The sequence below is a fragment of the Helianthus annuus genome, chromosome 15 (genome assembly GCF_002127325.2).
Source record: "Helianthus annuus cultivar XRQ/B chromosome 15, HanXRQr2.0-SUNRISE, whole genome shotgun sequence".
Classification (NCBI taxonomy): Eukaryota; Viridiplantae; Streptophyta; class Magnoliopsida; order Asterales; family Asteraceae; genus Helianthus; species Helianthus annuus.
Window position 1 is genome coordinate 40032 of NC_035447.2, and position 26535 is coordinate 66566.

At 38.1% G+C, this 26535-nt stretch overlaps 5 protein-coding genes and 1 long non-coding RNA gene across 9 annotated transcripts; 4 read left to right on the forward strand and 2 right to left on the reverse strand.

Annotated features, from left to right (window-relative positions):
- The first annotated feature begins 7931 nt into the window (after nt 1-7931).
- On the forward strand, nt 7932-11164 carry LOC110941570 (amino acid transporter AVT1D). The gene is made up of 10 exons (XM_022183212.1): nt 7932-8074; nt 8150-8433; nt 8501-8715; nt 8899-9082; nt 9311-9530; nt 10054-10189; nt 10639-10804; nt 10868-10911; nt 11002-11087; nt 11146-11164. The coding sequence occupies exons 1-10, from the start codon at nt 7932-7934 to the stop codon at nt 11162-11164; spliced, it is 1497 nt and encodes a 498-aa protein (XP_022038904.1).
- Nucleotides 11165-11432: 268 nt separating this feature from the next.
- On the forward strand, nt 11433-12516 carry LOC110942485 (protein FAR-RED ELONGATED HYPOCOTYL 1). 2 transcript variants are annotated; one of them, XM_022184265.2, is made up of 3 exons: nt 11433-11652; nt 11799-12229; nt 12315-12516. In XM_022184265.2, exons 1-3 carry the CDS (start codon nt 11624-11626, stop codon nt 12401-12403), a joined length of 549 nt encoding a protein of 182 aa, XP_022039957.1. In that variant the 5' UTR covers nt 11433-11623; the 3' UTR covers nt 12404-12516. The 2 variants fall into 2 exon arrangements, with proteins under 2 accessions (XP_022039957.1, XP_022039960.1); XM_022184268.2 differs by having other exon boundaries at nt 11436-11652; nt 11785-12229.
- A 1279-nt stretch (nt 12517-13795) lies between these two features.
- Nucleotides 13796-14305, forward strand: LOC118487324. Its single transcript, XR_004881372.1, has 2 exons — nt 13796-13952; nt 14027-14305. It is a non-coding gene; the product is annotated as an uncharacterized LOC118487324 (long non-coding RNA).
- A 1854-nt stretch (nt 14306-16159) lies between these two features.
- Nucleotides 16160-18324, reverse strand: LOC110942492 (U5 small nuclear ribonucleoprotein 40 kDa protein). 2 transcript variants are annotated; one of them, XR_004881373.1, is made up of 3 exons: nt 18147-18324; nt 16785-17887; nt 16160-16652 (listed from the first exon to the last, which is right to left on the reverse strand). XR_004881373.1 is itself a non-coding variant. In XM_022184274.2 (2 exons), exon 2 carries the CDS (start codon nt 17870-17872, stop codon nt 16850-16852), a length of 1023 nt encoding a protein of 340 aa, XP_022039966.1. In that variant the 5' UTR covers nt 17873-17887; nt 18147-18318; the 3' UTR covers nt 16248-16849. The 2 variants fall into 2 exon arrangements, 1 of the variants encoding a protein (XP_022039966.1); XM_022184274.2 differs by having other exon boundaries at nt 16248-17887; nt 18147-18318.
- Nucleotides 18325-21680: 3356 nt separating this feature from the next.
- LOC110934570 (probable serine/threonine-protein kinase PBL28) lies at nt 21681-24285 on the forward strand. 2 transcript variants are annotated; one of them, XM_035984040.1, is made up of 9 exons: nt 21681-22005; nt 22093-22226; nt 22321-22418; nt 22547-22677; nt 22764-23141; nt 23191-23348; nt 23429-23647; nt 23717-23866; nt 23948-24285. In XM_035984040.1, exons 1-9 carry the CDS (start codon nt 21777-21779, stop codon nt 24002-24004), a joined length of 1554 nt encoding a protein of 517 aa, XP_035839933.1. In that variant the 5' UTR covers nt 21681-21776; the 3' UTR covers nt 24005-24285. The 2 variants fall into 2 exon arrangements, with proteins under 2 accessions (XP_035839933.1, XP_022033217.2); XM_022177525.2 differs by having other exon boundaries at nt 21682-22005; nt 23206-23348.
- A 134-nt stretch (nt 24286-24419) lies between these two features.
- On the reverse strand, nt 24420-26195 carry LOC110942501. The gene is made up of 2 exons (XM_022184280.2): nt 24961-26195; nt 24420-24755 (listed from the first exon to the last, which is right to left on the reverse strand). The coding sequence occupies exons 1-2, from the start codon at nt 25230-25232 to the stop codon at nt 24491-24493; spliced, it is 537 nt and encodes a 178-aa protein (XP_022039972.1). The 5' UTR covers nt 25233-26195; the 3' UTR covers nt 24420-24490.
- Nucleotides 26196-26535: the final 340 nt, after the last annotated feature.

Below are 26535 nucleotides of genomic sequence, written 5' to 3' on the forward strand. Positions count from 1 at the left end.
ATATATAACCATTGCTTTTGATTTTCTTCACTTTATATCTCTTAAATGTCAACATATACACGTGTGATTTAGTTTACGAAGATTTTTCAATGCTGAAAACCTTGATCAGAGAGTAAAAAAGGCATAAAGATCACAATGGTGTAAGACTAAAATGGGATATACCGGGCTAGGATTCGAGTTACAGGAACAGGGGCCAAACCACCCACCCAAGAATGGAATCGTCGCGCGAAAACACTTGACAACCTCCTGGAAGCAGCATTTCTTGCCACCAGACCATTCTCCATCAATTAGGAATCTGATACCGTCACTAAACACATTCCTTAAATTGTATCCATTTTTTGAGTGTTTATTTTTTGGTGTCTAATCCACATATATATCACCATTGCTCTTGATTTTCTTGAGTGTATATCTCTTAAATGTCAACATATACACGTGTGATTTAGTTTACGAAGATTTTTTAAAGCCGAGAACCTCGATCAGAGAGTACAAAAGGCGTAAGGTTCACAATAGTGTAAAACTAAAATGGGATATACCGGGCTAGGATTCGAGTTACAGGAACAAGGGCCAAACCACTCACCCAAGAATGGAATCGTCGAGCGAAAACACTTGACAACTTCCTGGAAGCAGCTTTTCTTACCACCAGACCTTTCTCCATCAATTAGGAATCTGATGCCGTCACTAAACAGATACTTAAAATTGTAGCCATTTTTTGAGTGTTTATTTTTTGGTGTCTAATCCGCATACATATCACCATTGCTCTTGATTTTCCTGACTGTATATCTCTTAAATGTCAACATATGCACGTGTTATTTAGTTTACGAAGATTTTTCAATGCCGAGAACCTTGATCAGAGAGTAAAAAAGGTGTAAGGTTCACAATGGTGTAAAACTAAAATGGGATATACTGGGCTTGGATACGAGTTATAGGAACTTGGGCCAAACCAACCACCCAAGAATGGAATCGTCGAGCGAAAACACTTGACAACCTCCTGGAAGCAGCTTTTCTTGCCACTAGACCTTTCTCCATCAATTAGGAATCTGATGCCATCACTAAACACATACCTTAAATTGTAGCTATTTTTTGAGTGTTTATTTTTTGGTGTCTAATCCGCATATATATCACCGTTGCTCTTGATTTTCTTGACTGTATATCTCTTAAATATCAACATATACATGTGTGATTTATTGTACGAAGATTTTTCAATGCCGAGAACCTCGATCAGTGAGTAAAGAAGGCGTAAGGTTCACAATGGTGTGAAACTAAAATGGGATATACCGGGATAGGATTAGAGTTACAGGAACAAGGGTTAAACCAACTACCCAAGAATGGAATCGTCGGGCGAAACGCTTGACAACCTCCTGGAAGCAGCTTTTCTTACCACCAGACCTTTCTCCATCAATTAGGAATCTGATTCCGTCATCTAAGAGAATTCCCTATACCCAACCTTTGACTTGCTCCAAACTTTTGTTAGTTTTGCCCAATACCCGGGTACACGACAATTCCCTTACAACAGAGCTATACTCGGGTTTGTGAATCGGCTCATGAATTGGGTCTAGGGGCGTCCATGGATGCTTCCAAGACCCAATGCAAGAATCGGATCTGAGAGAAATCCCTAGACCTACCATTTGACTTGTTCCAAACTTTTTATAGTTTTGCCCAATACCCGGGTACACGACAATTCCCATACAACAGACCAATAACTCGTGTTTGTGAATCGGCTCATGACTTGGGTCTAGGAGCAGTCCGTGGACCCTTCCAACACCCAACGCAAGAACTGGATCTAAGAGAAATCTCTTAACCTACCATTTGACTTGTTCCAAACTTTTTATAGTTTTGTCCAATACCCCGGTACATGACACTTCTTTTACAATAGAGCTATAACTCGGTTTTGTCAATCGGCTCATGACTTTGGTTTAGTAGGCATCCATGGACCCTTAGAAGACCCAACGCAAAAACCGGATCTAAGAGAAATCCCTAGACCGATCATTTGACTTGTTCCAGACTTTTTATAGTTTGGCCAATACACTACACGACAATTCCCATACAACAGATCTATAACTCATGTTTGTGAATCGTCTCATGACTTGGGTTTAGGAGGCGTCCGTGGACCCTCCTATGTCCCTACACAAAAAATCGGATCTAATAGAAATTTCTAGACCTAGCATTCGATTTGTTCTAAACATTTTATAGTTTTGCTTAATACCCGAGTACATGACACATCCTTTATAACCGACTTATAACTTGGATTTGTGAATCGGCTAAGTACTTGAGTCTTGGAGGCGTTCATAGACCCTTCTAAGACCCAACGCAAGAACCGGATCTAAGAGAAATCCCTAGACCTACCATTTTACTTGTTCTAAACTTTTTATTGTTTTGCCCAATATCCGGGTATAAGACAATTCCCATACAACAAACCTATAACACGTGTTTGTGAATCGACTCACAACTTGGGTTTAGGAGGCGTCTGGGGACCCTTCCAAGTCCCTACACAAAAAAAGGATCTAAGAGAAATCCCTAAACCTACCATTTGACTTGTTCTGAACTTTTTATAGTTTTGCCCAATACCGGGTACACGACACACCCTTTACAACCGATCTAGAACTCGGGTTTATGAATCGGCTAATTACTTGGGTCTAGGAGGCGTCCGTGGACCCATCCAAGACCCTATGCAAGAATCGGATCTAGGAGAATTCCCTATAACAAACCTTTGACTCGTTCCAAACTTTTTATAGTGTTGCCCAATACCCAGGTACACGACACGTCGTTTACAACCGGCCTATAACTCGAATTTGTGAATAGACTCATGACTTGGGTCTAGGAGGCGTCTGTGGACCCTTACAAGACCCAACTCAAGAACCGGATTTAGGAGAATTCACTAGACCTACCATTTGACTTGTTCCAAACTTTTTATAGTTTTGACTAATACCCGGGTACACGACAATTCCTTTACAACAGAGCTATAACTCGGGTTTGTGAATCGACTCATAACTTGGGTCTAGGAGCCGTCCGTGGACCGTTCCAAGACACAACGCAAGAACCGGATCTAAGAGAAATCCCTAGACCTACCATTTGATTTGTTCCAAACTTTTTGTAGTTTTGCCTAATATTCGGGTAAACGAGACTTCCCATTCAACAGACCCATAACTCGTGTTTGTGAATCGGCCCATGACTTGTGTTTAGGAGGCGTCCTTGGACCCTTACAAGTCCCTACGCAAAAACCAGATCTAAGAGAATTTCCTAGGCCTACCATTTGACTCGTTACAAACTTTTTATAGTTTTGCCCAATACCTGGGTACACGACACGTCCTTTACAACCGACCTATAACTCGGGTTTGTGAATCGACTCATGACTTGGGTTTAGGAGGCGTCTGTAGATTCTTCGAAGACCCAACGCAAGAACCAGATCTAGGAGAATTCACTAAACCTACCATTTGACTTGTTTCAGACTTTTTATAGTTTTGCCCAGTACCCAGTGTCAGATGATGCACAATCGTGCGTTCTGAGATCCAACTGTTGATGCACAAAGACTCATGCACAATCATCGGGTACCGGGTATTCCCACAGGTTTCGGTTAAACCCATTAGTTTATTATATTAATACATGTTGGATATACCGACCCAAAATCCGTCGGGCACCTATTGGGTACTTGATTAAACTTATACACAAACAAGTATCAAGATATAAACACACACATATATTATATATATATATATATATATAAAGAAAAAGAGATGTAATCTAGTGTGAATGGTAGGGTTACAAACATTCTTTGATGAACAAATGTCAACAAAACACATAACATAGATTTGTTAATCTAGTGTGTATAATATACGAAGATGCCATAGCAAAAAAAGATTATAATATATACATATTTAAAAAAATATAATCGGGTAAAAGTTACCTTATCGGGTCGGGTAAATAAGTATATCACTAAATATCATACTCGTCTCAAACCCGTGAAAAAAAAAACAAAAGTGTAAACTGCCATTTTGGTCCCTGTGGTTTGGTCACTTTTGCTACTTTAGTCCAAAACTCAAACTTTTTGCATCTAGTTCCCTGTGGTTTCAGTCTTATTGCCATTTTGGTCCAAAAATGAAATCAGGTCATATTTGTCTTATAAAATCCTGCTATTTTGTCATTTTCCGCAGGTGCAAAATGATCATTTCTTTTTTATAAATAAATACCATATTTTATAAGACAAATATGACCTGATTTGCCCCTGAGGAAAATGACAAAATTGCTGGATTTTATAAGACAAATATGACCTGGTTTCATTTTTGGACCAAAATGGCAATAAAACTGAAACCACGGGGACCCAGATGCAAAAAGTTTGAGTTTTGGACTAAAGTGGAAAAAGTGACCAAACCACAGGGACCAAAATGGCAGTTTACTCAAAACAAAAAATAAACTCATACCCAGTTCCATACCCGAATACCGCACCTTATACCCATCCCAAATGTGTCGGATTTCAAGTTTTACCATCGGGTCCGGATTGAATTACCATCCCGTCCAACTTGTTCTCATATATAATTTTATTTACATCATTTTTTCAATTGTAAGCGTATATTGGCCAATTCAAAGAAACTATAACTATCATATCATATTATATTATGGGGTAAATTACATTTTTCGTCCTTTATGTTTTTGTATCATATTGCAATTATTAGCCTTTAATTTAAATAATTACAGTTACAGTCTTTTTTTTTTTTTTTTTTTTGTAAAACCCATTACATTATATGTTCTTTAACACTAACCAGATTAAAGTTTTCAGTTAAATTTATTCACTTAAGAGTATTTTGGTCATTTCACGCTTTTAATTAAAATGTTTCTTAATAAATAAAAACAAAAAAATAACATTTTAATATATCTATTTCTCTTTCTCTCATCCACCAACAGCCGTCACTTACCACTATCCCCTAACCTAACCTAACTACCATATCCTTCACCTACCACCACCACCACCACCTAACCTAACCTAACCTAACCTAACCTAACCGCACCACCATACCTCCCACCGTAGAAACCATACAACCTATTTTCCTTTAAAATTTCCACTTCCCAAAGCATACCAGAATCATCTTATAATTACAAGAGTAAATTACAAGTTTTGTCCTTTATGATTATCCCAAATTTCAGGCACTGTCCTTTACCTTTAAAATTGATGACTTCTGTACTTAATGTTTGAAAATGTTGCACGTTATGTCCTTTAGGAAAAACCCAGTTATAATTTTCAGTTAAGTTATGTCATGTGCACCGCATATGAGGATAGAACGGTCATTTCACTCCCCACTTGTCTTTCCCCCATTTTAATACCCTAATTTACTTCCTCTTTCATCTTCAACCTTCATTCTCATCATCTGAACCATCATCCCCCTTCATCTTTAGTTTGGATAATCATAATCTGTGTTCCAGAGTACGCTAAATTTATGTAAAAAGATTATTATATAATCAATCTATATTTTGATAGAAAAGTCATAATAAGATTTGGAAAAATGGAGTATCTCTGTTCTCTAGCAAACACCGGCGACAGACAGCTAAAAATAATATTTGTAAAAAAAATCCTTTTTTACATAAATTTAGCATACTCAATTCCACAACAATACATAAAAAGTTCCTTTAACCCAATACATAAGAATCATAATCGTTGGTGATGACGATGACGAAGGTTAATGGGTGTGTGATGGATGTGAACGGAGGAGGTCGTGGGTGTACGGTGGGTTGAAGGTGGTGCGACCTTTGAGGATAAGAAGATCATGTCGCTCTGTGAATCTTGATTGATTCTCACCGTTGATTTCTTTGGAACACCTTCGGAATTCATCCGAGTCTGGAGATCTGTGTTCCGGTAAGAACAATCATCACCTTTGGTTGCTTTTCAGCCTCAAAAACCAACTTCCAGTTTTGAGGCTCGAAAAAACGAAGAAACTCACCGATTCACTCTCTAATGTCATACATTGATTTGTTTTTTTTTTTTCCTGTGAACTACGGTTTTCTGTTACGTCGTATTTGATTTAGGTGTTTCAGGTCTGTTCTAGGGTTTCTATTTTTTCTGAAGATGAAGGGGATGATGGTTCAGATGATGAGAATGAAGGTTGAAGATGAAAGAGGAAGTGAACTAGGGTATTAACTATTAAAGGGGGGAAAGACAAGTGGGGAGGTGAAATGACCGTTCTACCCTCATGTGCAGTGCACATGACATAACTTAACTGAAAATTATAACTGGGTTTGCCCTAAAGGACATAACGTGCAACATTTTCAAACATTAAGTACAAAAGTCATCAATTTTAAAGGTAAATGACAGCGCCTGAAATTTGGGACAAACATAAAGGACAAAACTTGTAATTTACTCTAATTACAATGACATTTTAGACTACAAAATAATTAAAAATTGCATTTTACTTTTCAAATATTAGATCAACTATATCCAGATCTTGTTTTAAAACAAAAAAAAAAGAAAAACTTTTTTTTGCCCATGTTAAAGTCCTCTGATAATAAAAGAAAAAGTAGGGAGACCCTAACATTCAAAATCCATAGTCACCGCTCACTTCTTCTCCACTCTTTCTATCGTCTTTTCTCTTTATCTTATGAACATCACAAGAGCCGCAATAATCATTAAAATACAGAGGGATTGGTTGTTGGTGGTGTTATTGGCCGGATGATGGAGTCACTATTCAGGGGGTGGCGGTTTAGATGGATGGAGGTGGCCCTAATCTGGTCAAACGGATTCAGAGACTATGTCGTTGTCGTTCAAAGGATTTAGACTTTGCAGTGTGGTGATTTGGATGGACGGAGGTGGTGGTGGTGTGGTGTGGCGGATCTAGATGGAGGCATTGTGACGGTGTGGTGGATCTTGATGGAGGAGGTGATGTGTTGTGGTGGATCTGGTGGTGGTGGCGGCTGTCACAGTAGTGGTGGGGTTAGTTTTTGAGAGAGAGAGAGAGGGAACTGAGATAGAGAGATAAGAGGGGAAGAGAGAACTGATTGGGATAAAGAGGTTGGAGCTATTTATTTACTTATATATATTTTAAATATAATTGTAAAATTACTAATCTACCCTCACATGCAAGGCACATGCCATATTTAACTGAAAATTTTAACCTGGTTAATGGTAAAGGACGTAGGGTGTAATGAGTTTTACAAAAATGACTGTAACTATAATTATTAAAGGTAAAGGTCATATATTGCAATCTGATACAAACATAAAGGACAAAAAATGTAATTTACCCTATATTATATAATAACAAAATCCATTAAGTTGTGAATAGTGTGGCATTGCTAAAATGAGTCATCGATATGAGTGGTGCAAAACCAATTAACCAAATAATAAAGAGTAATTTAAAGGGTGGGTACGTGGGAATCAAAGCCTAACACGGATACCATTAGGGGACCCGGGATGGCAATTAACCACAACCATATCACGCGTGATACACCACCATCACGAGTGATACACCACCGCCACTCCTTCTCATCACTCGTTGATTTGATAATGTGTCAACCATATCACGCGTGAAGAATTTGATTTGAATTCAGTTTTGTTTTGTTTTTTTAATGACTATGATAGTGTGTGGTGAGTGATGGACATTTTCACTAAAAACCATCACTAGTGATGGAATAAAGCTCGATGATATGATGGAAATGGATTGGATGTTGTGAGTGATGAATGATGACCACCCTACCCCTTAATAGTGTTGTAAAATAATATATGGACTTGAGAGTTTAATATTTTGTTTTGACAAACGTAAGTTGAGCAAACGTAAAGCCACATGCTAAATTTTGATATATTGCAAATGTAGGGCTCAGAATTATGCATCAAGACATATATTTTGGAGATTAACCTAACAATATAATTTGAGTTTCACATGCATGAATCGGTCAAAAGTAATTGAGCAATGACGGGGATGAAAATCGACGAATAATTTGTGCCTGACAGGCACATGGAGGTTGAAACAGATGATGAAGACAACAAAGACGAAAGAGATTGTGATGATGACGACGACGAGGAGGAAACTGGATCCACCTGTGAATCAGAATTACCACCCTCTGTTAACCACTTTCATAACTGGCCTCAAACTTACAGGTCTCCTCCGTTTCTTTCTTTTTTATACATGCACATATTATCTAATAAAATAAAATATATTAATTGAATATGCAGGCAGTCTATGGACATGTACACAATGCCACTTCATTCTGTGAATTCTTTTAGGGGAACATCAGAACTGAATCTACCAATCAAGACATCATTTGGTCCTCTTACTCCTACACAAACACATGAACGTGATGGTTTGTGCAAGCCCCTCCTTAAGGCTAAAAGCTTGGGGAAAGATCATGTTCCCGTCTCAACCTCCCCCATGAAATTATCTCAAACATCAAACGTAACAATCTCTGGCCTCCCGCCTCCTGTCGAGCAGTACTCCTTTTCTCAAGCAGTCCTTAATGGTATTCTTTTTCTCATAATTATAATAGCCACCATGTTCTTGTTGCTTATCGTCACGTATATATGCAGCCATAAATGTGCTCTACGGCATAGGAATTCTATCAATGCCTTATGCGTTTAAAGAGGGAGGCTGGTTGAGCCTTGTGCTTCTCATGGTGTTTGGTGTTATTTGTTGCTATACTGGAATACTGTTAAAAATATGCTTAGAAAAATGTCATGGTCTCCAGACCTACCCTGATATCAGACAAGCTGCTTTTGGTTATTTTGGCCGTGTATGTATAGCTGTGAGTATACATACCTTTGTTTTCTACTTTCTCGCTCCATTCCTAAGTCATAACTTGTCATTTTCTCTTCGCTTGAATGCAGATGGTTTTGTACTTGGACTTGTTTGTAAGTGAATATTCATGATAGCTGATGCGTCTACTTAATTTTCAAGTTGTGTAATAACTGTTGTACACTGCATGCAGTCTTCTTGTGTGGAGTACTTGATAATGATGAATGATAACCTTTCAGCACTGTTCCCACATGCCCACCTGGATATTGGGGGGATTATACGTCTTGATTCTTATCTCTTCTGTGCCATTATATCTACCCTTGTTATCCTTCCTACAGTCTGGTTGCGAAATCTCAGTTTACTCTCATATATTTCAGGTTATATATATAGCCTTTATATACAGATATATGTGTATGTAGTTAGATCAATATGTGGTTTCAAAGGTAACTCTCCACTGCAGAAGACTGTGTGAGGTAAAAGAAAAAGTATCTAAAGGTTTCACATTAAGATACCATGTCTGTATATTTAGAGTGGAATGAATGTTGATGTTTCTAGGTAGATTTAATTGGTTATAATATATAAAATAAAGGGACTTTTGTGAGCAGCTGGAGGAGTTGTAACATTGGCTGCTATGGTGGTGTGCTTGCTATGGCTAGGGGTGGTTGATGAGATGGAATATCACCCGAGTCGAACTGCATTAAACTTGGGGAACCTACCTGTAGCAGTTGGTCTAATTGGTTTTTGCTATGGCAGTCATTCTGTTTTCCCCAATATCTACACTTCAATGAAAGAACCTTCCAGATATCCATCTGCGCTTCTTATCAGGTCACTATTATTATTATTATTATTATCATCACCATTTGAACACACGACCTCCAAGATATTAAGACCCAAGAGGGAGGGGGGATGCCATGATACCATTTAACCAACATATTTGATGACACAAACTACTCTCAGATACTTCATTCACCAAATGATACGTTCAACTTATAGCTCATTTAGTTACTTTCCGGATTCATATTTCATACGAAATTTGCTACAAATCAAATATAAACATGCTTCTATACTTAAATATTTGCTTTCGACGATTTGCAATTATCAGAATGTTTTTAGAACAGGTTTTAAAGAGTTAATAATATCAACTTCATAGTTAAAATTCAGTTACTTAAACCTCAGATCTCTCTCTCTCTCTCTCTCTCTCTCTCTCTCTCTCGAATTGGATGAAGTGCCTTTAGTTGTTTTTATTGTGAGAGACTTTAAACACACATAGGCTAGGTAAAGTTTGGTTTGTCATTAGTTGTTGTTTTTATTGTAATGATCTAATATACTTGTTTGTCAACAAATGCAGCTTTTGCGTATCTTTTGTTATGTATACTGCTGTAGGAGTATACGGCTACTTGATGTTTGGGGACTCGGTGAAATCTCAATTCACTTTAAATATGCCCTCACATTATGTGTCTTCCAAAGTTGCAGCATGGACTGTGGTATGTATGATAATCTTCTCTTTGTTGGCCCCAATTGATCGTTGATCTCTAGAATATGAATCGAACTTGAATATAAACGGAATGTTTTGTACATGTGAGGAATACAATTGAAAAATCTAGACTCTATTTATACTATCCAACAGTTGCGAGTGAATAGACGTGTTTCTTCGCAAATCAGTGCGTCTCTTTGATCTTGTGGTGCTGTCGCCATTCTGAATGGTCGCGTCTCCTGGAGGCATCGATCCATTTAGTTTGTAGGTTATAAACTTCCAATTTGTCGCATCTGGTCCTTGTACTTCTATAACTATTCTAATCGCAACTTAAACTATCTAATTAAAATACAAACTATTTACTAATTACAGAACAATCCCTCGAACTTAAGGATGTGAAGGGATTATAACTTCACTCTTTCTTTTTTCTTGATGTTTATTTCCATCATAATTCAACAGGTTGTGGCCCCTATTACAAAGTTTGCCTTGACACTTACACCTATTGCATACGGTATAGAAGAGTTGTTGCCTCCAGCTCAACAAAATTCATATGTTGTCTCAATGATGATAAGGACGACTTTAATGATTTTAATATTGCTTGTAGCTCTAACAGTTCCATATTTTGGTAAGCATCCATATTACATCCAAATGCCTTAGGAGTTGGTATTTGCTAATGAATAGTATACAGGAGTTGTGATGGCGTTGACTGGATCCGTACTAGAGATGCTTGTGGTAATGAACCTAGCTTCCCAATGAATGAATTAAAGACTTGTATAAGTATGAATCAAAGGTATAATGCATGTTATTTTGTTGTTGAATCAGTCTATAATCTTTCCTTGTGCTTGCTACTTGCGCTTACTTCATGGGCATACCACAACAGTTGAGGTGCAGATCCAACTTTTCCTGTTGTATATAGCTAAAATGTGTGGTAATAGAAGCTAACATGTGTGACTGATAATGTTGCAGATTACAATGTGCTCAGTGATGATATTGATGGGGCTGGTATGTGCTATTGTAGGCACTTATACATTACTTGCAAGCATACCCCGTTAGATTAATTAAAGAGGTGATAGTAGAAGTAAATAGTTGGTTTGCAGAATGGTTGTAAGTTTGAATACATAAATATCTGAAAGAAAGACGAGGGAATTTTGTGTTTATAAGTAGGTAATTTATTTATTTATTATATATGAAAATGAAAACGAAAATACATTTGTGTTGTATAATATTAAACTAGTACTAGTAGGGAAGAGAGAAAATAATATGAAAAGGGAGGAGGGAGGGTGGAATAAAAAAATGTGGGAGTCAGTCGGAAACAGTATGGGCAAGTTGTTGGCGATGGATAGCAAAATTTAAAGGAGGAGGAATCGGGATTCGAGTCGGTCCATCATCTCTTCTTCTTCTTCTTCTTCTAGTCTCTTCTCTTCTCTTGTCTTCTCTTTGCTCCATGGATGAAGATGCGTGTGCAATTAACAGGTTTTCATCTCTTCTCTTCTCTTCTCTATATATGCAAGCAATTATTTCCAATTTTCAGATCCACTGGCAGATCTAGGTCAATAATCGGATCTAGATGCTTTTTATTCTATAATTTGTTTTTAATCAAATTAGGCATTTCTTCCTAGGAGGAATACTACTAGTGATCTGATGATGATGGAAACAAGAGGAAATTCCAAGATGAAATTTCCGAAACAAGAGGAATACTACTATAATAATAATAATAATAATTTTGATGCATGCCGGAACAAGAGGAAATTCCAAGATGAAATTTCGGAGGAGCTTCCTGTGGCAAAACACACCTGCTTGTGTTTGGATATCTCTTCTTCTTCTTCTGCCAAAGATAGCAACAGCTTTTCCGATGACGCCCCCCCTTCAACATCCTCATCCGTTAATTGGTGTGAGGAGACAAAGACATGTGATGACATCACTTTCTACGAGGAGGAGGAGGAGGAGGATAATTCTGAATTTAGTAGCTCAATGGAAGATTTGTTTTGCTCCAATGCAGTCATTTCAAATAATTCCGTGCTTTCATCAGGAAGATGGAATGTCAACCAAGGTCAGCAGGCAGGCAGGGCTACTAATTTACTTTTAAATAAAATAACCAATTATCCTCAATTTATGTATGTTTCCTTCTCACGCAGATGCTGCTGCTGCTGCTGCTGAACAAGGAACTGAGAAGCTCACCATTGATAAAGAGTTTGAACAATATTTTTCAATGCTTATGCTCTAGGTACTCACTCTACTTGATTAAGAAGCTTTTGATTGTAAGTAACTGATTATTATTATTATTATGTAAAATATTATTATTATTGCTTCTATCTTGAGTAGTTAGTTATGCTTCCATAGCACATATGTAAAAAGGTTTTTTTTTTTTTTTTTTTTTAAATTCTATCAGACTTTGTGTAATTTCTATCTATAAATGGGCCCGTGCTTGTTCTGTAAGGATGGGCTAGAGTAGAGATGAGCTGGTCACACCCACACCCAGAATGTTATCTTCTTTTTTTCAACTTTCGTATAGTTTTAGTGCAATGTGTTGCTACGGGCCAAGTGTGTTGTTAATTAATGTACAATGTACCATGATTTGGTGCCTGCCTTTTCTCTGCTTTATTAGCATGACATGGAGCCAAGACTTGCAACAATAAGGAAAAGAAATTTAGCTACAAATATTCAACATACTTAAAGCTCTAGTAAGACCAAGAAAAATTGAATCCCAGCCTAAAAAATAATTCTTCTTGTTTCTTTTGGTCCTCCCACATCTGCGATATGCTAATTACTTCTAGCTTGATTCCTGCTGCGGGTCATTGAAACTTCTCTCTATCGAAACCAAGTGCTATATTTGTTTGTGCCTGTCAGATGCCTGAGCATTCTTACTGCACCATTTTAAACTTCTTTAAAGTATATTGTATGTATTTCTTTAAAGGCATAGTAGTTTGTAATCTGTGTAGTTTGACGATTTTTTTATTTCAAACATGGAATATTATAATCTATACCTAATTTAATAGAGGAACTTAATTGTTATTAAAGTTGGGTTATAACAGATGTCAAGTTCAAAATAATTACCAAACAAGTTTCTTAATCAAAAGAGGTTTTTTTTTTTGTAAAAATTAGTCAAATCATTTTGAGATTTTTTTGATAAAAAACAAATTGAACGGTGATAAAAGGTCTATAACCTTTATATAATATATTTAACGTTTAGAGGTTCAACTTGCATCTAAATAACCAATGGGGTGGTGGTCCATTGGCAAAAGCAAACCTTTAACCACCTGGGTTTAAGAGGGATTAAAAGAAATTTGTCGTTAAAAAAAAAAAAAAAACTGGCATCTAATAGAGATCCGGTAATTACAGAATAAACCATGTCAAGCAAAACTTTTAGTTTATATAAATAAATTTTACTTTAGTTGTTTCAAGCTATATTATTGTTATTATAATTGGCTCGAATGTACAATAATGTTTGTTTAGTCACTCCTTTTAGCTGTCTTAATTTAGGTACTAGTTAATTACAGAATAAACCATGTCAAGCAAAACTTTTTTCATTCACATAAACTTTATAATAATTTAAATCAATTTCTTCTTCGTTTTTTTAATTAAAAGACGGGAATTGAAAAATTAAGTGGCACTGCTATAGTTAATTGGTATTTTTATAACTTATTTTTTATTATAAATTAATAATTACTGACATTTTTAATACATTATCTCAATTAAACCCACAGGCTGTGTTCTCCTTTTAGCTCATAATTTCTGCATGCTTACCCACTGACTCAAAATTCTGTGGACACCCTGTACGACATGCTTCTTTGATGCTTACTTTTATATGTATGTATATATAAATTTATCATTCCAACCAATTGCTTAGATAGATGAATGGAGAACTGGGCACAAGCAATGGCTTCTGCCGCAGCTTTGTTGCTTGTTATTGGTTTTCTTTGCTGTTGCCTTACTGCCAAACCTCGCGCACACGGGGACACCGCTGCATGCTCCTGTGATGGCTTCGTTTAATTTCCTATGGCTCTTTTGTCTTAGTTTGTTAATTACTTTTAGCATATTCTTTCTATGTAGATCAGTTTATTTTATTTTCATTGTTTAACATCTCGGAAGCTGATATATATATACACACACACTTTAAGTAGTTTAATACAGTTTGTCTCCAAAGTGTAAAGTATATTTTACAGTTTTGTTGATTTTTCGCTAGTACTCTCAAAATCTTAATCCGATAATTGAAAGAGAAAACAAAAACTAGTGCACATTTCATTCTCTAAAAAGTGTACCACATTTAGACATAAGCCATTCCAGATCGGAACACCTGCGTTAGGGTGCTTCGCTCCCTTGTATCCACTTGGTTGTTTGGTGAATGAAAACATAATAGTCTTGACCCTTGAGCATGCTACTCATATCTTTCTTTAGTCTTAAAGTAAATTTTGGTAACTAAAATGGCTTAACGACACCATAATCACCAACAAGGTACACTATATGAAATTAAGAAGAGCAATTTGTTACGATTAAGCATCGAATTACCTTCAAAATGTGAATCCAATATTTTGGTCATTAAGGAGCACAAAAACAGGCGTCGAAGAAAATGACAAGATATAATCTATCTAAATCTATCTCTTCCTTTATGACTGACCACAAAGTTTGATGATCTTAGCTTGTTAGTTCTCTTATAATCTTACACGTTATGTCCTTTAGCACTAACTTAGTTTGTTTTTAACGTTAAATGACATCACATGCAACTCACATGAGGGTAATCTTGTAATTTTACCCATTTAATTAAAAAAATATGTTAATTAAAAAACAAAAAAATATACAAACCCAAAACTCTCTCTCTCTCTCTCTCTCTAAACTCTCTCTCACTCCTTTCTCTCTCTAATCTCGTTCAAAATAGACCAACGAAAACCACTGTCATCATCCTCTACAATCCTGTTGTTGGAGTGCAGCACTGTCGACCACCATCCCCAATTTCAACATATCGATTTCAACAGAGATTGTATCGTTGCAAGAACCCATCGATGCGGGACTGAAATTGGGCAAAAACCCATCACACTGAACAGTTTGTGGATCACGATTTCAATGTGGTTGTGGTAGTGGTGGTGGTAGATGGTGGCAGGTGTGGCGGTGGTTGACGGTGGAATAGGCTTGGCCGACGTTTGGACTGGACACTTTGTGGATCACGGTTTCAAAGGCACTCACTCCGATTCCGCAATCACCACTAATGCCAACAAAGTATGCAACTCTTGTTCTATGCTTTTGTTGCAATACTTTGATTTGATATGACATTTTTAGTTTTCTGCATGTTAGGGTTTTCTATGTGTTGCTTGATTTAGGGGTTTTTTATGTGAGTTTGATTGAAATATGCTTGATACGTTTGATGATTACTGGATGTAAAGATGATCATTGTTGTTTTATTTTTTGGTGATTAAGTTTAAGAGTTTGATGTTCCACACTTGTACATCTGATGTTTTTAAATTGGATATATTAAAATTTTGAGTTTTCTTTTGCAGGAATTTAACAAAAGTAGAAAGGGATAACATTGATTTCGAATGAAAAAACAGACCCACCGCCAAACGATTTTCCGACCAACCGATCTTTCATCTGGTGGTGGCGGTGGTGATATGATTTAAAATAGACCTTGTGTGATATGATTTAACACACAAGGTGGGGCGGGAGAGGAGGGTAAAAAGACTAAACTACCCTTGTGTGATATGATTTAACAAAAAAAAATTAACTGAGTTAGTACTAAAGGACACATTTTAAAAAACTAAGTACAAAACTTATCAATTTTAAAGGCAAAGGACACCGCCTGAAACTGAGTACATAAATAAAGAACAAAATTTGCAATTCACTCGTAGAACATTTAAGTCAAACTGTTAGTAATGCTTTTTGACCATTGTAAACCATAATCAGATCTTTGAAAACTAAATCCAAACCTTTACTATCAGTGTGGCTTGCTTTGGTTCTCATGGCAACTAAAACTTAAAAGACCTCCTTCATGTATTTTATATTGTAAATCAAAGTCTAATTATGTTTTATTGTTAATCGAAGTCTAATCATATGTATAAATACAACTTAAAATAATTAAAGGCCTAAGAAAAACATAAAATAATCGAAGTCTAATCTAACTATGTTTTTTTGTTAAAATGAAGCTCATTTAACAACTGCTATACTGCACCTGTTAAAATTATCAACCCTTTTGGCAAAGATACAAATATACTCGGCAATGATCTTCATAAAGATTACTGCACTTGCCCATAACACATTCCAAGAAGATAGGAACCAGCCCAGGACACAACCCTGCCTATATGGATTAGAAAACCCTGCACCAATTCTGAATACCAGTAGAAACTAATACCACCAAACAAACTTCAAATCGCTATACGAATAGTGTAACCCATACCAGATGAGAAGCATAGTAACCATGACTTTAATAAACATATGAGCAACTCTGGAGCTCAGCAAGTTCCTCCAAAACTGGACTTTGTTAACAACTAATCATATTTTTAAAGAAAACACAAGTGTTTCAGAAATCCATGATTGTACATCAGTTCATCAGATGTCTAATACTAAAGAAGAAAAGAAACATAAAAGGAGAGCATTCACAAACAAGGTTGATATTTCACCTGCTATTCTCACTGATGCTGTGCTGTGTTCATCCAAGCTAACAACCACAAAGGCGCAAAGTGTGTCATATCTCCCCAAGATATATCTGTTTATCACTGCTGCAAGATCCTATGATAGGTTCGGTGGGGTGGAAGACACACTCGTTGACAGATCCAGTGTGGCCAGGAAGCTTATAGAGTATGCGTCTTGAAGTGGTATCCCAAATATAAACCATCCTATCAGAACTACCAGCAGTAACCTTGCTCCCATCAGATGACCAGCTACACTTGAGAAGGTTCTGCTCCACATTGTGCTGGTGCCCCTCCATTATCTTCACACATCGGTTCTGTGGGGCATACGGACGCATGTCCCAAATACGAAGAGTACAGTCCATCGCATTGGTAAGGAGGTATGACCCATCAGGGCTCAGCTGCATCCCCGTTATCATATTCTGATGACCTTCAAGGGTCATGGTAACCTCGTTTCTCCTAAGATCCCACACTTTGACAACATTGTCAATTCCACCACTGTATATCTTGTCTGAAGCATCAGAAAAGGCAACAGCAGTGATCTGGTATTTGTCTGGAAAAGTCTGGATGGCACCCCTTTGACGCAGGTCCCAGAGCTTAGCAGTGCCATCATCAGATCCACTCACAACAAGAGGCGGACCTCTCCTGGAAGGGGAGCATGAGTTGACAAAAGACGAGTGTTCCGCCATCTTCTTTATCTGCTTCCCGGTCTCTACATCCCATGCCCTCAAGGTCTTGTCTGGACTGGCGGAGATTATCTGGGACCCATCAGCCGTCCACTCTAGATCCAGCACAGCATTCTTGTGCCCTTTGAGAACCATGAAGTTCTTGCATTCGCCAGTTACGTGCCAAAGGAAGATTTCTCTGTCATGAGATCCCGAGGCAATCACTGTTCCTGCTGGATTGAACTTCATGGTATAGACGGCACTCTGGTGACCTGTGAGCAACATGATAGGTGACAACAAACTTGATGTTCTTTGTTTACCGTTTGGATTACTCATCATATTCTGGTGACCACTATATGATAACTCCATTGGTCGAACACCCGCAACGGCCAAGGCACCTTCACCTCCTTGCATTTTTGCCTTTAGTTCCTGAATGAAAAAAAAAAGTATAAGCCAAGCCATGTCATCATTTTCTATTTGCCCCAAATTCAAGGTCCAAAAATCATGCAACCTGTTAATATTATTTCTACATCGCATAGCTAATCCGTCGGATCTAGATCCAATCGGTCATTTTGTGTTTCAAAATTGACAGAAATTTATATACATAAACTAACTGATGATGTTCAATCACAGAGCTGCATAACCTAATTAACTAAGTAACGAAGGTTGAACATGAAAGGAAAGTAACCTGTAACTTGCAACTTTATTGATCAACAAACAGTGATGAAGTAACCGGCGAACCCTGATGGTTGATGAAGTCTAGAACAACAGCCCTAATTTTGATCGGTTATTGATCAACAAACAGTGATGAAGTAACCGGCGAACCCTGATGATTGATGAAGTCTAGAACAACAGCCCTAATTTTGATAGATCGATAAGTATCTGGGCTTAAATATGGGTAGTGGGCTACATATTTATTTATATTGGGCCTGGGCTATAGTTCTTTCAATTTAGAGGTGCCCCATATGCTGCTATCCTTGCAAAAACTCAAAAGAAAAAAGTTACAATTTGAGCCTTTACTTTTCTAATTTAAATAATCAAATCACTAACGTTATGTCCATGCTATTTTAGAAATAAAATCTTGATTCAAATTTTGAACTTTGATTGTTTTACTCTGGTAAATGTTTCTTTAACAATTGTTCTTTGATTAGCGACGGAAATAACGGCTAAGGAATATTCTAATCACCAGAATCCTTGCCGGCGCCACTTCCGGCTAAAGAAGAACCTAACCATGGCTACTCCAATCCTCATGAATCCGAAAATGTTCCTTTTGGCCGGTGTAACATAATCTAGTTATTTCACACAACTGAAGAGACCTTTGGAGATCCCAAAATCAAACAGAGCATGAAAAACGCGAATCTACATGCTGAACCAAACTCGCATCCACCATAGATGGTTTACCCACGTCCCCTTGAGCCTCATGACCACCCGACCTCAAAGGAGAGAAGTCGCATGCAAACTTTTCTTTATATGACAGGGGAATAATGTTACTAATAAACTACAACTTTTCATGTGTTCTCTTAACATTTTCATCTTCCAAATTCTGACCGTGTTCCATAACCGGTAGCGTATGTACCCTTCCTTGGTCCATGATGAAACACTGGTTAACACAAGGTTATCCAGCTAGGTTGTCTCGTGTGTTAAGGGTCAATCTCTTCCTCCACTCGCAAATCGATGGATTCCTGCAAAATAGAACACCGGTGACTCGCCACAAGGAGGGGAATAGGGGGGTTCTCCTTGTGACCACCCTCCGGCGTGAGAATAAGTATTGTTCTGAGGAGAATAGTGTGTGTTGTAGGTGAAATAGAATGTTAAACCTCAAGAAGGAGTCCTCTATTTACAGCCGAAGGATGAATGAGGGAAGAGGCGACCTGCCAGTTGCCATTGAGCGCCAGCTGTCCGACCAAGAGGAATATCCTCTTGGTCTCCTCTGTTGTTATCAGAGTACTGGATGACATGGCGCACCCTTATTCGTCCAGCTAGGAGAATTCTGGCAGTGGTTGTCGGCCTGTCCTATAGGTATCTTGCAGGTCTAGCTGACGTCCATCTATTGGTGACACGTGTCGTCTTTTATGTCTAGGAGAGCATCTTTTGTGTCACCTGCGATTTCTTCCAGAAGCTTCTAGAAGCTTCTGGATGGACGTAGGCACTATGCTGGAGAAAAGTGGTGTGGTCCCTGCCATGTGTGCATGGATTTGGGACCATACGTCTTCAAGAAAATCTAAAAAGATTTTCTTTTTCTTTAAAATTCTTAACGTATGGAAAGTGGTTGTTTACGGAGGAATTGTTACCGATAGGGGGAGCTAATGTTAAAAGATGAGCTCAAATTTTTACACATTGCTAGTTCTAGTGTGTTGGATAAAAGTTTTGACTATTAGTGTTGAGTTGAGAATTTCTTAATTTGTAATAAAGTTTTTACATCTCTTGATTAATAATAATTTGTTAAACTGTGTTGAAAAATTCTTATGGTTTCTCGGGATGTTTGTTTTGTATACAGGTTGTTGCAATTTGTTCCCGTGAAGCAAAGTGATGTAAAGTGAAGTAACGTGATGAGTAGCTGTGAAGTTTAGTGAAGATGAGTCTTTTTGGATCCATGGTAGAAACCTCCTTTCTACATTGCAGACAAAGTTTGAAGAGTTTGAAGATTGCTATGCAAATGCTGAACTGGAGTTTTTCTCAAGTGCTAACGATTTTAAAGATTTGGTGATTGGATGCATCAGCTTTGGGGGAGTCTGTTGCTGACAGAAGCTATTGAAGCTGAAGCTATCCAAAGACCAAAGACGATGAAAAGATTACATGAAGAATGCAAGATGACCAAAGAAAAAGTTGCTTTATGAAGCTATTGTCAAGGGGGAGTCTGTTGATGCATGTTTGTGACAACACCTTTTAGATTTGGGTCTTTAGATATCTTGTAATTAGTGAAACGATAAACGGTTAGCGGGTTTAGCTTTGTATTAGTTAGTTAATAGTGATTGGGCCAAACCAAACCCACATTGGGGGAATGATAGGCGAATTGGGCTTGTCCAATTCGCAGCCCATGTGCTTTAACCGTAGCCCAGGTTGCAAACTTGTGTTATATAAACAAGGCTTTGCATTAGAGTTTAGGTTAATCACCATAATCACTAAAGAAAGAGTTTACAGAGAGATTGAGAGAGAATTCGTAATAGCTATAGGGCTTGGACGAATTTGTGTGTGGTTAGAGATCTTGATTGATTGTAATCAGATTGATAGATAATCAATAAAGATCAGTTTGTGGTGATTTCTGCTTCTACACCTTTCTGTGACAATCTGATCTAGAGGATTTCGCACTCTAGATTAGATAGACGATTATGTCAAGATCCATCGGATTAAGGGACCTACAACCTACCTGCTTTCATATTTCAGATTCATGCACTGGGACGTCGGTCTAGGATGATGTGTGATCGGAGTGGACTACATTATGTTGTGCTCCTAGTAACTAGGGGTGCAAACGAGCCGAGCTACTCGCAAGCTACTCGAGCTCGGCTCGAAAAAAAGCTCGAACGAGCCGAGCTTAAATGAGCTCGAGCTTCAAAAATTACCTTCGGGCCGAGCTCGAGCTTTAGAAATAAAGCTCAAATCGACCCGAGCTCGAGCTTTCATATGTTAAACGAGCTCGAGCTCGAGCCCGGCTCGTTTGCACCCCTACTAGTAACGCCAGCGATACATTCTGCCTAGTCACACGGAATTCCAAGACAGTCTTTTATCCAGTGTGGCCATGAAGTATCCACAGTTGGATCTCAGAACGCGCAGCCGTGCATCATCTGACACTTGTTTGATCTTGAGTTCCCAAGGCGGGCACAGTTGTGCAAGGTAGTTAGGTCTGATGTACCTTGCATCCGTGCTCTGACTTGCGACCGGAGACTAACAGCATTAGGGTACTGTTATTCAGGGTCCATTGGTGGCCAATATGTCAATAGTGAGACTGCCAGTGGTTATTTTTGAAGTTGAGACTGTTGGTGGCCAATGACGAATAGTTGGGATTATTAAAATCCAATATTGCTATTTATTTTTATCTACATAAAAGTTTATTAAAAAAAGGAGCTTGATAAAGTGAAGGTCCATGCTAGATATTCTTCGTTAATCCCTAGCAAACATTTAGGCTTAGAGATCTTAGAAAGTTTTTCTAGGTTCTTCCACGTGGTAGACTTGTTTTGTTCAAAACACACAAATTACTGAATCTCTTCTACTCCTAGAGATCCTCGTAGGTCATGCATAAAAGTTGAAAGTGAAGTAAAACATGTGGTTATAAGTAGGTAGCACTCAGCTCAGCATTGCGGGCTTACTGATCCAAAATCAGATGTTCCAAAGAGAAAGAGTGGAAAGGGTGGTGATAATATCATCAGGTCTACGTGTAGATCTGGCGAGATGGGTTCTGATGAACCTGCCACTTAAACAAGGAGACATCATTAGGTTGTTCAGACTGGTGCAACCGTTCGGCAGGCCACCATCCTTAGGTTGCGGAATATGCTTCTCAAAGCCTACAAACTATGAAAAAAGTAACTGGACTACTTCTACTCTCACGCCAGGTTAGGTTAGGTTGCCAAATATTATTTAAGATATCTTCTGTTAAGTTGTTTAATTAAAGTTTTTTTTTTTTTTTTTTTTTTGATCAGGAAGGAGACTGGATACAAGTGCGACCATTTTACAGAAACAAGAAAGCATAGAAAGAGAAATCATAGAAAAACAAGACGAGTCTCAGTCGAATATCGAGATCCAACATATAATCCGGCTTGCGGAATCTAGACAGGTATCAGAACCAACTACCTTTACACATATTGCTGCATAACTAAAACCAAACATCCAAGCTAGTAAGTATATATGACTAAGTATGATAAATACAGATTGATTTTGACACATCGGCAGAGGCAGGAAACTCCATGAAAGAGTTTGCAGTCCAGGCTGCTAAGGATTTTGGAGCAACCTATGTGGTGCTAGACAGGTCATTTTGCTTACTAGCCCTTATTTGTGATTGTATTTTATATATACACCTCTATTATCGATCAATGTGTAGAAATATACATTACATATTTAAACGGAAATGATAATTTCTTTGATAATGTTAAACAGTCCTAGGAAGGAAGATCAAAAGTATGTCATGGATAATCTTACGTGTGCAATCTTGATGATGAGCCGTACGGGTCGAGTAGAAATTTTAAGAGATCCCAAGCCCGAGGACGTTCATCCACACAATATTACGCGTGAGTATTATCCTATCCTAGCTCGTGACAAAAAAAAAAAAAAAAACTTCCTGCAGAGAGTTGATGGTAGGTTTTGGTTTAATTAGATATGCAGCAGGAGTTGATATTTGATGATAATATTTGCACGATATGTGGACACGAAAGGCTGTTGAATGGTGGTTTCTTCACACAGTTCAGTTATGCAGAACTTGCTTTCTCGACGTACGGGTTTTCTCAAAAGTATGTTTTATCAAAGTCCAGAAAGAGGGTTTATAAAGGAACTTTGCCCAGTGGGTTGCAGATCATCATAAGAAAACACTTTTTTGCGACCATCAAAGAATATGAGTTTAGATCGCTTGCACTAACACTAGGCAACGTCAGGCATGAAAATGTAGCAACACTGCTTGGATTTTGTTCCGAAGGATATCACAGGTTCCTTGTGTACGAATATGTTTGCCATCAATCACTCAGCACACATTTATCAGGTACGTGTTAATTTGTATGAATGGCATGCTATATATATGTATAAGAAAGAAATTTCATGTGTAGCAAGAAGTGAAGAGTTGACTTGGGAGAGAAGACTGAAAATAGCCCTAGGCACTTGTAAGGGATTACAATATTTGCATACCAACAACATTTTTGGATGCATGAGACCAAAAAACATTCTTCTAACGCATGACTTTCATCCGCAGGTACATATTCTTAATTTATTTATTTAGGAGTTAATTAATGTGTGTGTATTATTAAATTAATTTCATATATTTGTTTGAAGCTTGCCAACTTTGGTCTGACAAAAAACCCATACGAGGACTTAAATCACTCGTCTGAAGCAAGGGTCCTTAAGACTTTCGAGTATCTGGCCCCCGAGTATGGTGAAACTGGGACCGATTCAAGCATCACCGATGTGTATTCATTTGGGGTGGTGCTCCTTGAGTTACTAACAGGTCGAAAGACTCTTGAAGAGACATGGGGGAAAAGCTTTTTGAGATGGGTAATTAATTAATTAATTAATTAATTAATGTTGTTATTCTTGAGGCTTAATTGATAACGGGATGTGCAGGCAAGGCCTCTACTAGAAGAAAAGGTGTATATGGAATTGGTAGACCCATCAATAAAAGACAATATGAACCTTCTTCAACTGGTTTTGATCGTTCGGGTTTTAGAAAACTGTTTGTGTTATGACCCGAGAGAAAGATGCTCGATATCAGAGGTACCTAATTCATTACTTGAAGGAAATATGTTTAAGTAATAGTAAGTAGGTCATGCATGTAAATGGGTTTTACTTGAGCAGGTGGTAGCAGATCTGACCCACATTGTTGAAATCCAAGACCACTCTCCTGCTCAGTAGTCTTGTTGATCAAAGCTTCGAATCCTAGATGTGCTCAGCCACCACTTATACTTCATTGCTTTACTTACACCTTCAACTATTGTCAGTCAGTCAGTCAGTAGCCAACCAATTTTGTACAGAATTGAAGCAAAATCATTTCTTTTTTTGGTAGATTTGCGTATGAGGTAGGAAGAAAGAATATTATAAAAATAAAGTTTATTGTTGTTTGATGACAAATGATGAGAAGGCTGGCTGGCTGGCTGGCATATAGGGAACAGTAATTGGTAAATTTTAGTAATTTATTTGCTGGCTCTTTTAAGTAGCAAGTGAAGAAAATTTTCTATATTCCTTTTGGCATTGCTTTCGTGATCTGAAAATGTTAATATTTGATATGTTAATGGCTTGTTTGCTAGTATAGAAGAGAAGCATATAAATGTCTGTGTATAAAGATGATGAATTGATTGTAATTGTAGTGTAAAGAAACAGGAAAGCAAAAGAGAAATATATTTATGAGGGTATGTTGAAGTGAAAAAGCCATGATATGACAAAAGCAAAAACCAAACATGCCAATATGAAGTTGAGTAGCCTATGACCATTGATGCAGCCACCGCCTCCTCCTCGGCCTAGGCCTCCACCTCCACCTCTTGCTGTTAAGGATCCGTGTGGCGTTGCTGCTTCCAGATTCACATCAAGCACAGCTACATGATGAGTTGAACAAGGCATGGGCATCTCAACCAGGTTGCTCACAATCGAATTACAGATTTCACATGTTCTGAACACAAACACAAACACCGCAGGACATTTAGGAACAACAAAAACATCCATCCTTCTCAGTCACCCACTACACTAAATTTGTTTAGATGTTGCTATCTAATTATAATAATAATAATAATAATATTCTGAAAAGTCAAAATTCAATGGTCAATATATAATAATAATAATAAATTAATTAATTAAAGAAGGGGCCGGGGGCTTACTTATTTCCCTTGATTTTGAACCAAGTCTCAGCGCAATGTTTATGAGCAGCAGCCAGATCGTTCTTACAGCAGCAACCCAGTTCAATAGCATCATCGCCCTCCACAAGCCCCAAATGACAGATTCTGCAATCTTTACTACTCTCGCGATCGATTTCAGGATCATCGCCTCCGCAGGTGGAGTAGAAGCAACAACCCTCTTCTTCTTCTTCTTCGGAAAAGCAATCGCCGCATTCTAAATCAGGAGGGGCACTAGAGGAGGAGGAATCGGCCATTGCTTTGCTTTAATTGAGGAGGAGGACAAGCAAAGCAAGCAAATAAAAGTGGATGAGTGTCTGTCGACTGTGGGGTTTGCACTTTCCATCCATTATTATAATTTTTTATTATTAACGGGTGAATGAGATAATTGTGAAGGGGTAGGGTTGCAGAAGGTTGGGGCTGGAAATCAGCAACAAACTTCATTACTATCCAAAAATGCTACTCCACTCTTATTATTTACACTTCAATTTTATAAATTTCAGATTTAACCAATAAGTTTTTTTGCCCTTGGCTTTAGACCATACGTATTTTGTAAGACTATGCGATATGGGGCGGGGGTTGGGGCGTGGATTGGAGAGAAACGCTCAAGTCACCACTTCGGGTGGGTTTGGGTTTGGGCGTGGCCCCTTGGGCGGGAGTTTAAGGCCGGGCGTGGGGCGGGCTACCACATGACATGGCGGAATCTCATTGGCCAAAAGCACTAGCCTTTGAAATTGGTTTTTTTTTCCACGCCACCCAACCCACACCCTACCATACCCCTTTGAAATTGGCTTTTGGTCTTGGGTGTCTCATAGTCCACGTGTCGCACCATGCCCCCACCCACGCCCACCATACCCCACGGTCTAAGAGGGAATAATGCCCCCATCCTTGGGCGTTTTCCGTCATATGGCAGTCCAGTCAGTAAGGGGCATTATTGGGCGTTTTTCTAAAATAGGTGTAATGAGGATGTGGGTATTATGTTAAAAAAGTGATGTAAGAATTAAATAAAAAAAAATAGGTGTAAGGGGCATTATTGGGCGTTTTTCGACCCCTCGGGGGCGAGGCTTTGTTTTTAGTAGATTAGGGTTTTCTATTCAAAAAGGGATGGCGGCGCAGTTTGTTGCTCGTCTACCTGCTATCTTTATGTAATTTGCCCTGATGAATTATTAATGAAAATATATTCATTAAAAAAAATAAAAAAAAATAAAAAAACTAACCAAAAAAAGAGGAGTGGCCAAGAAAAAGGGGGATAAATCTGATTGGCCAACAATTTTCCTTTTAAGCGTGATTTAAACCACGCCGGAGGGGGTTTTTTGCGAAAAAATGCCCAAACACGCCCACGGGGGTGGGGTGCTTGGCGTGATGGGGCGTGATTGGCTCTAAAAAACGCCGGATCTTGCCCACTACGCATGGTCTTACAGCCTAGTGGTACTTTAGGTATGAGATAAAGCTTTGGGAATAATATGTCCTGGGTTCGATTTCTACAAGATGTTTTTTTCCATATTTATTGGGTTTCTTCCTAAATTGGTGTATAGGCATTATGCCTAGTGGAGATGAATA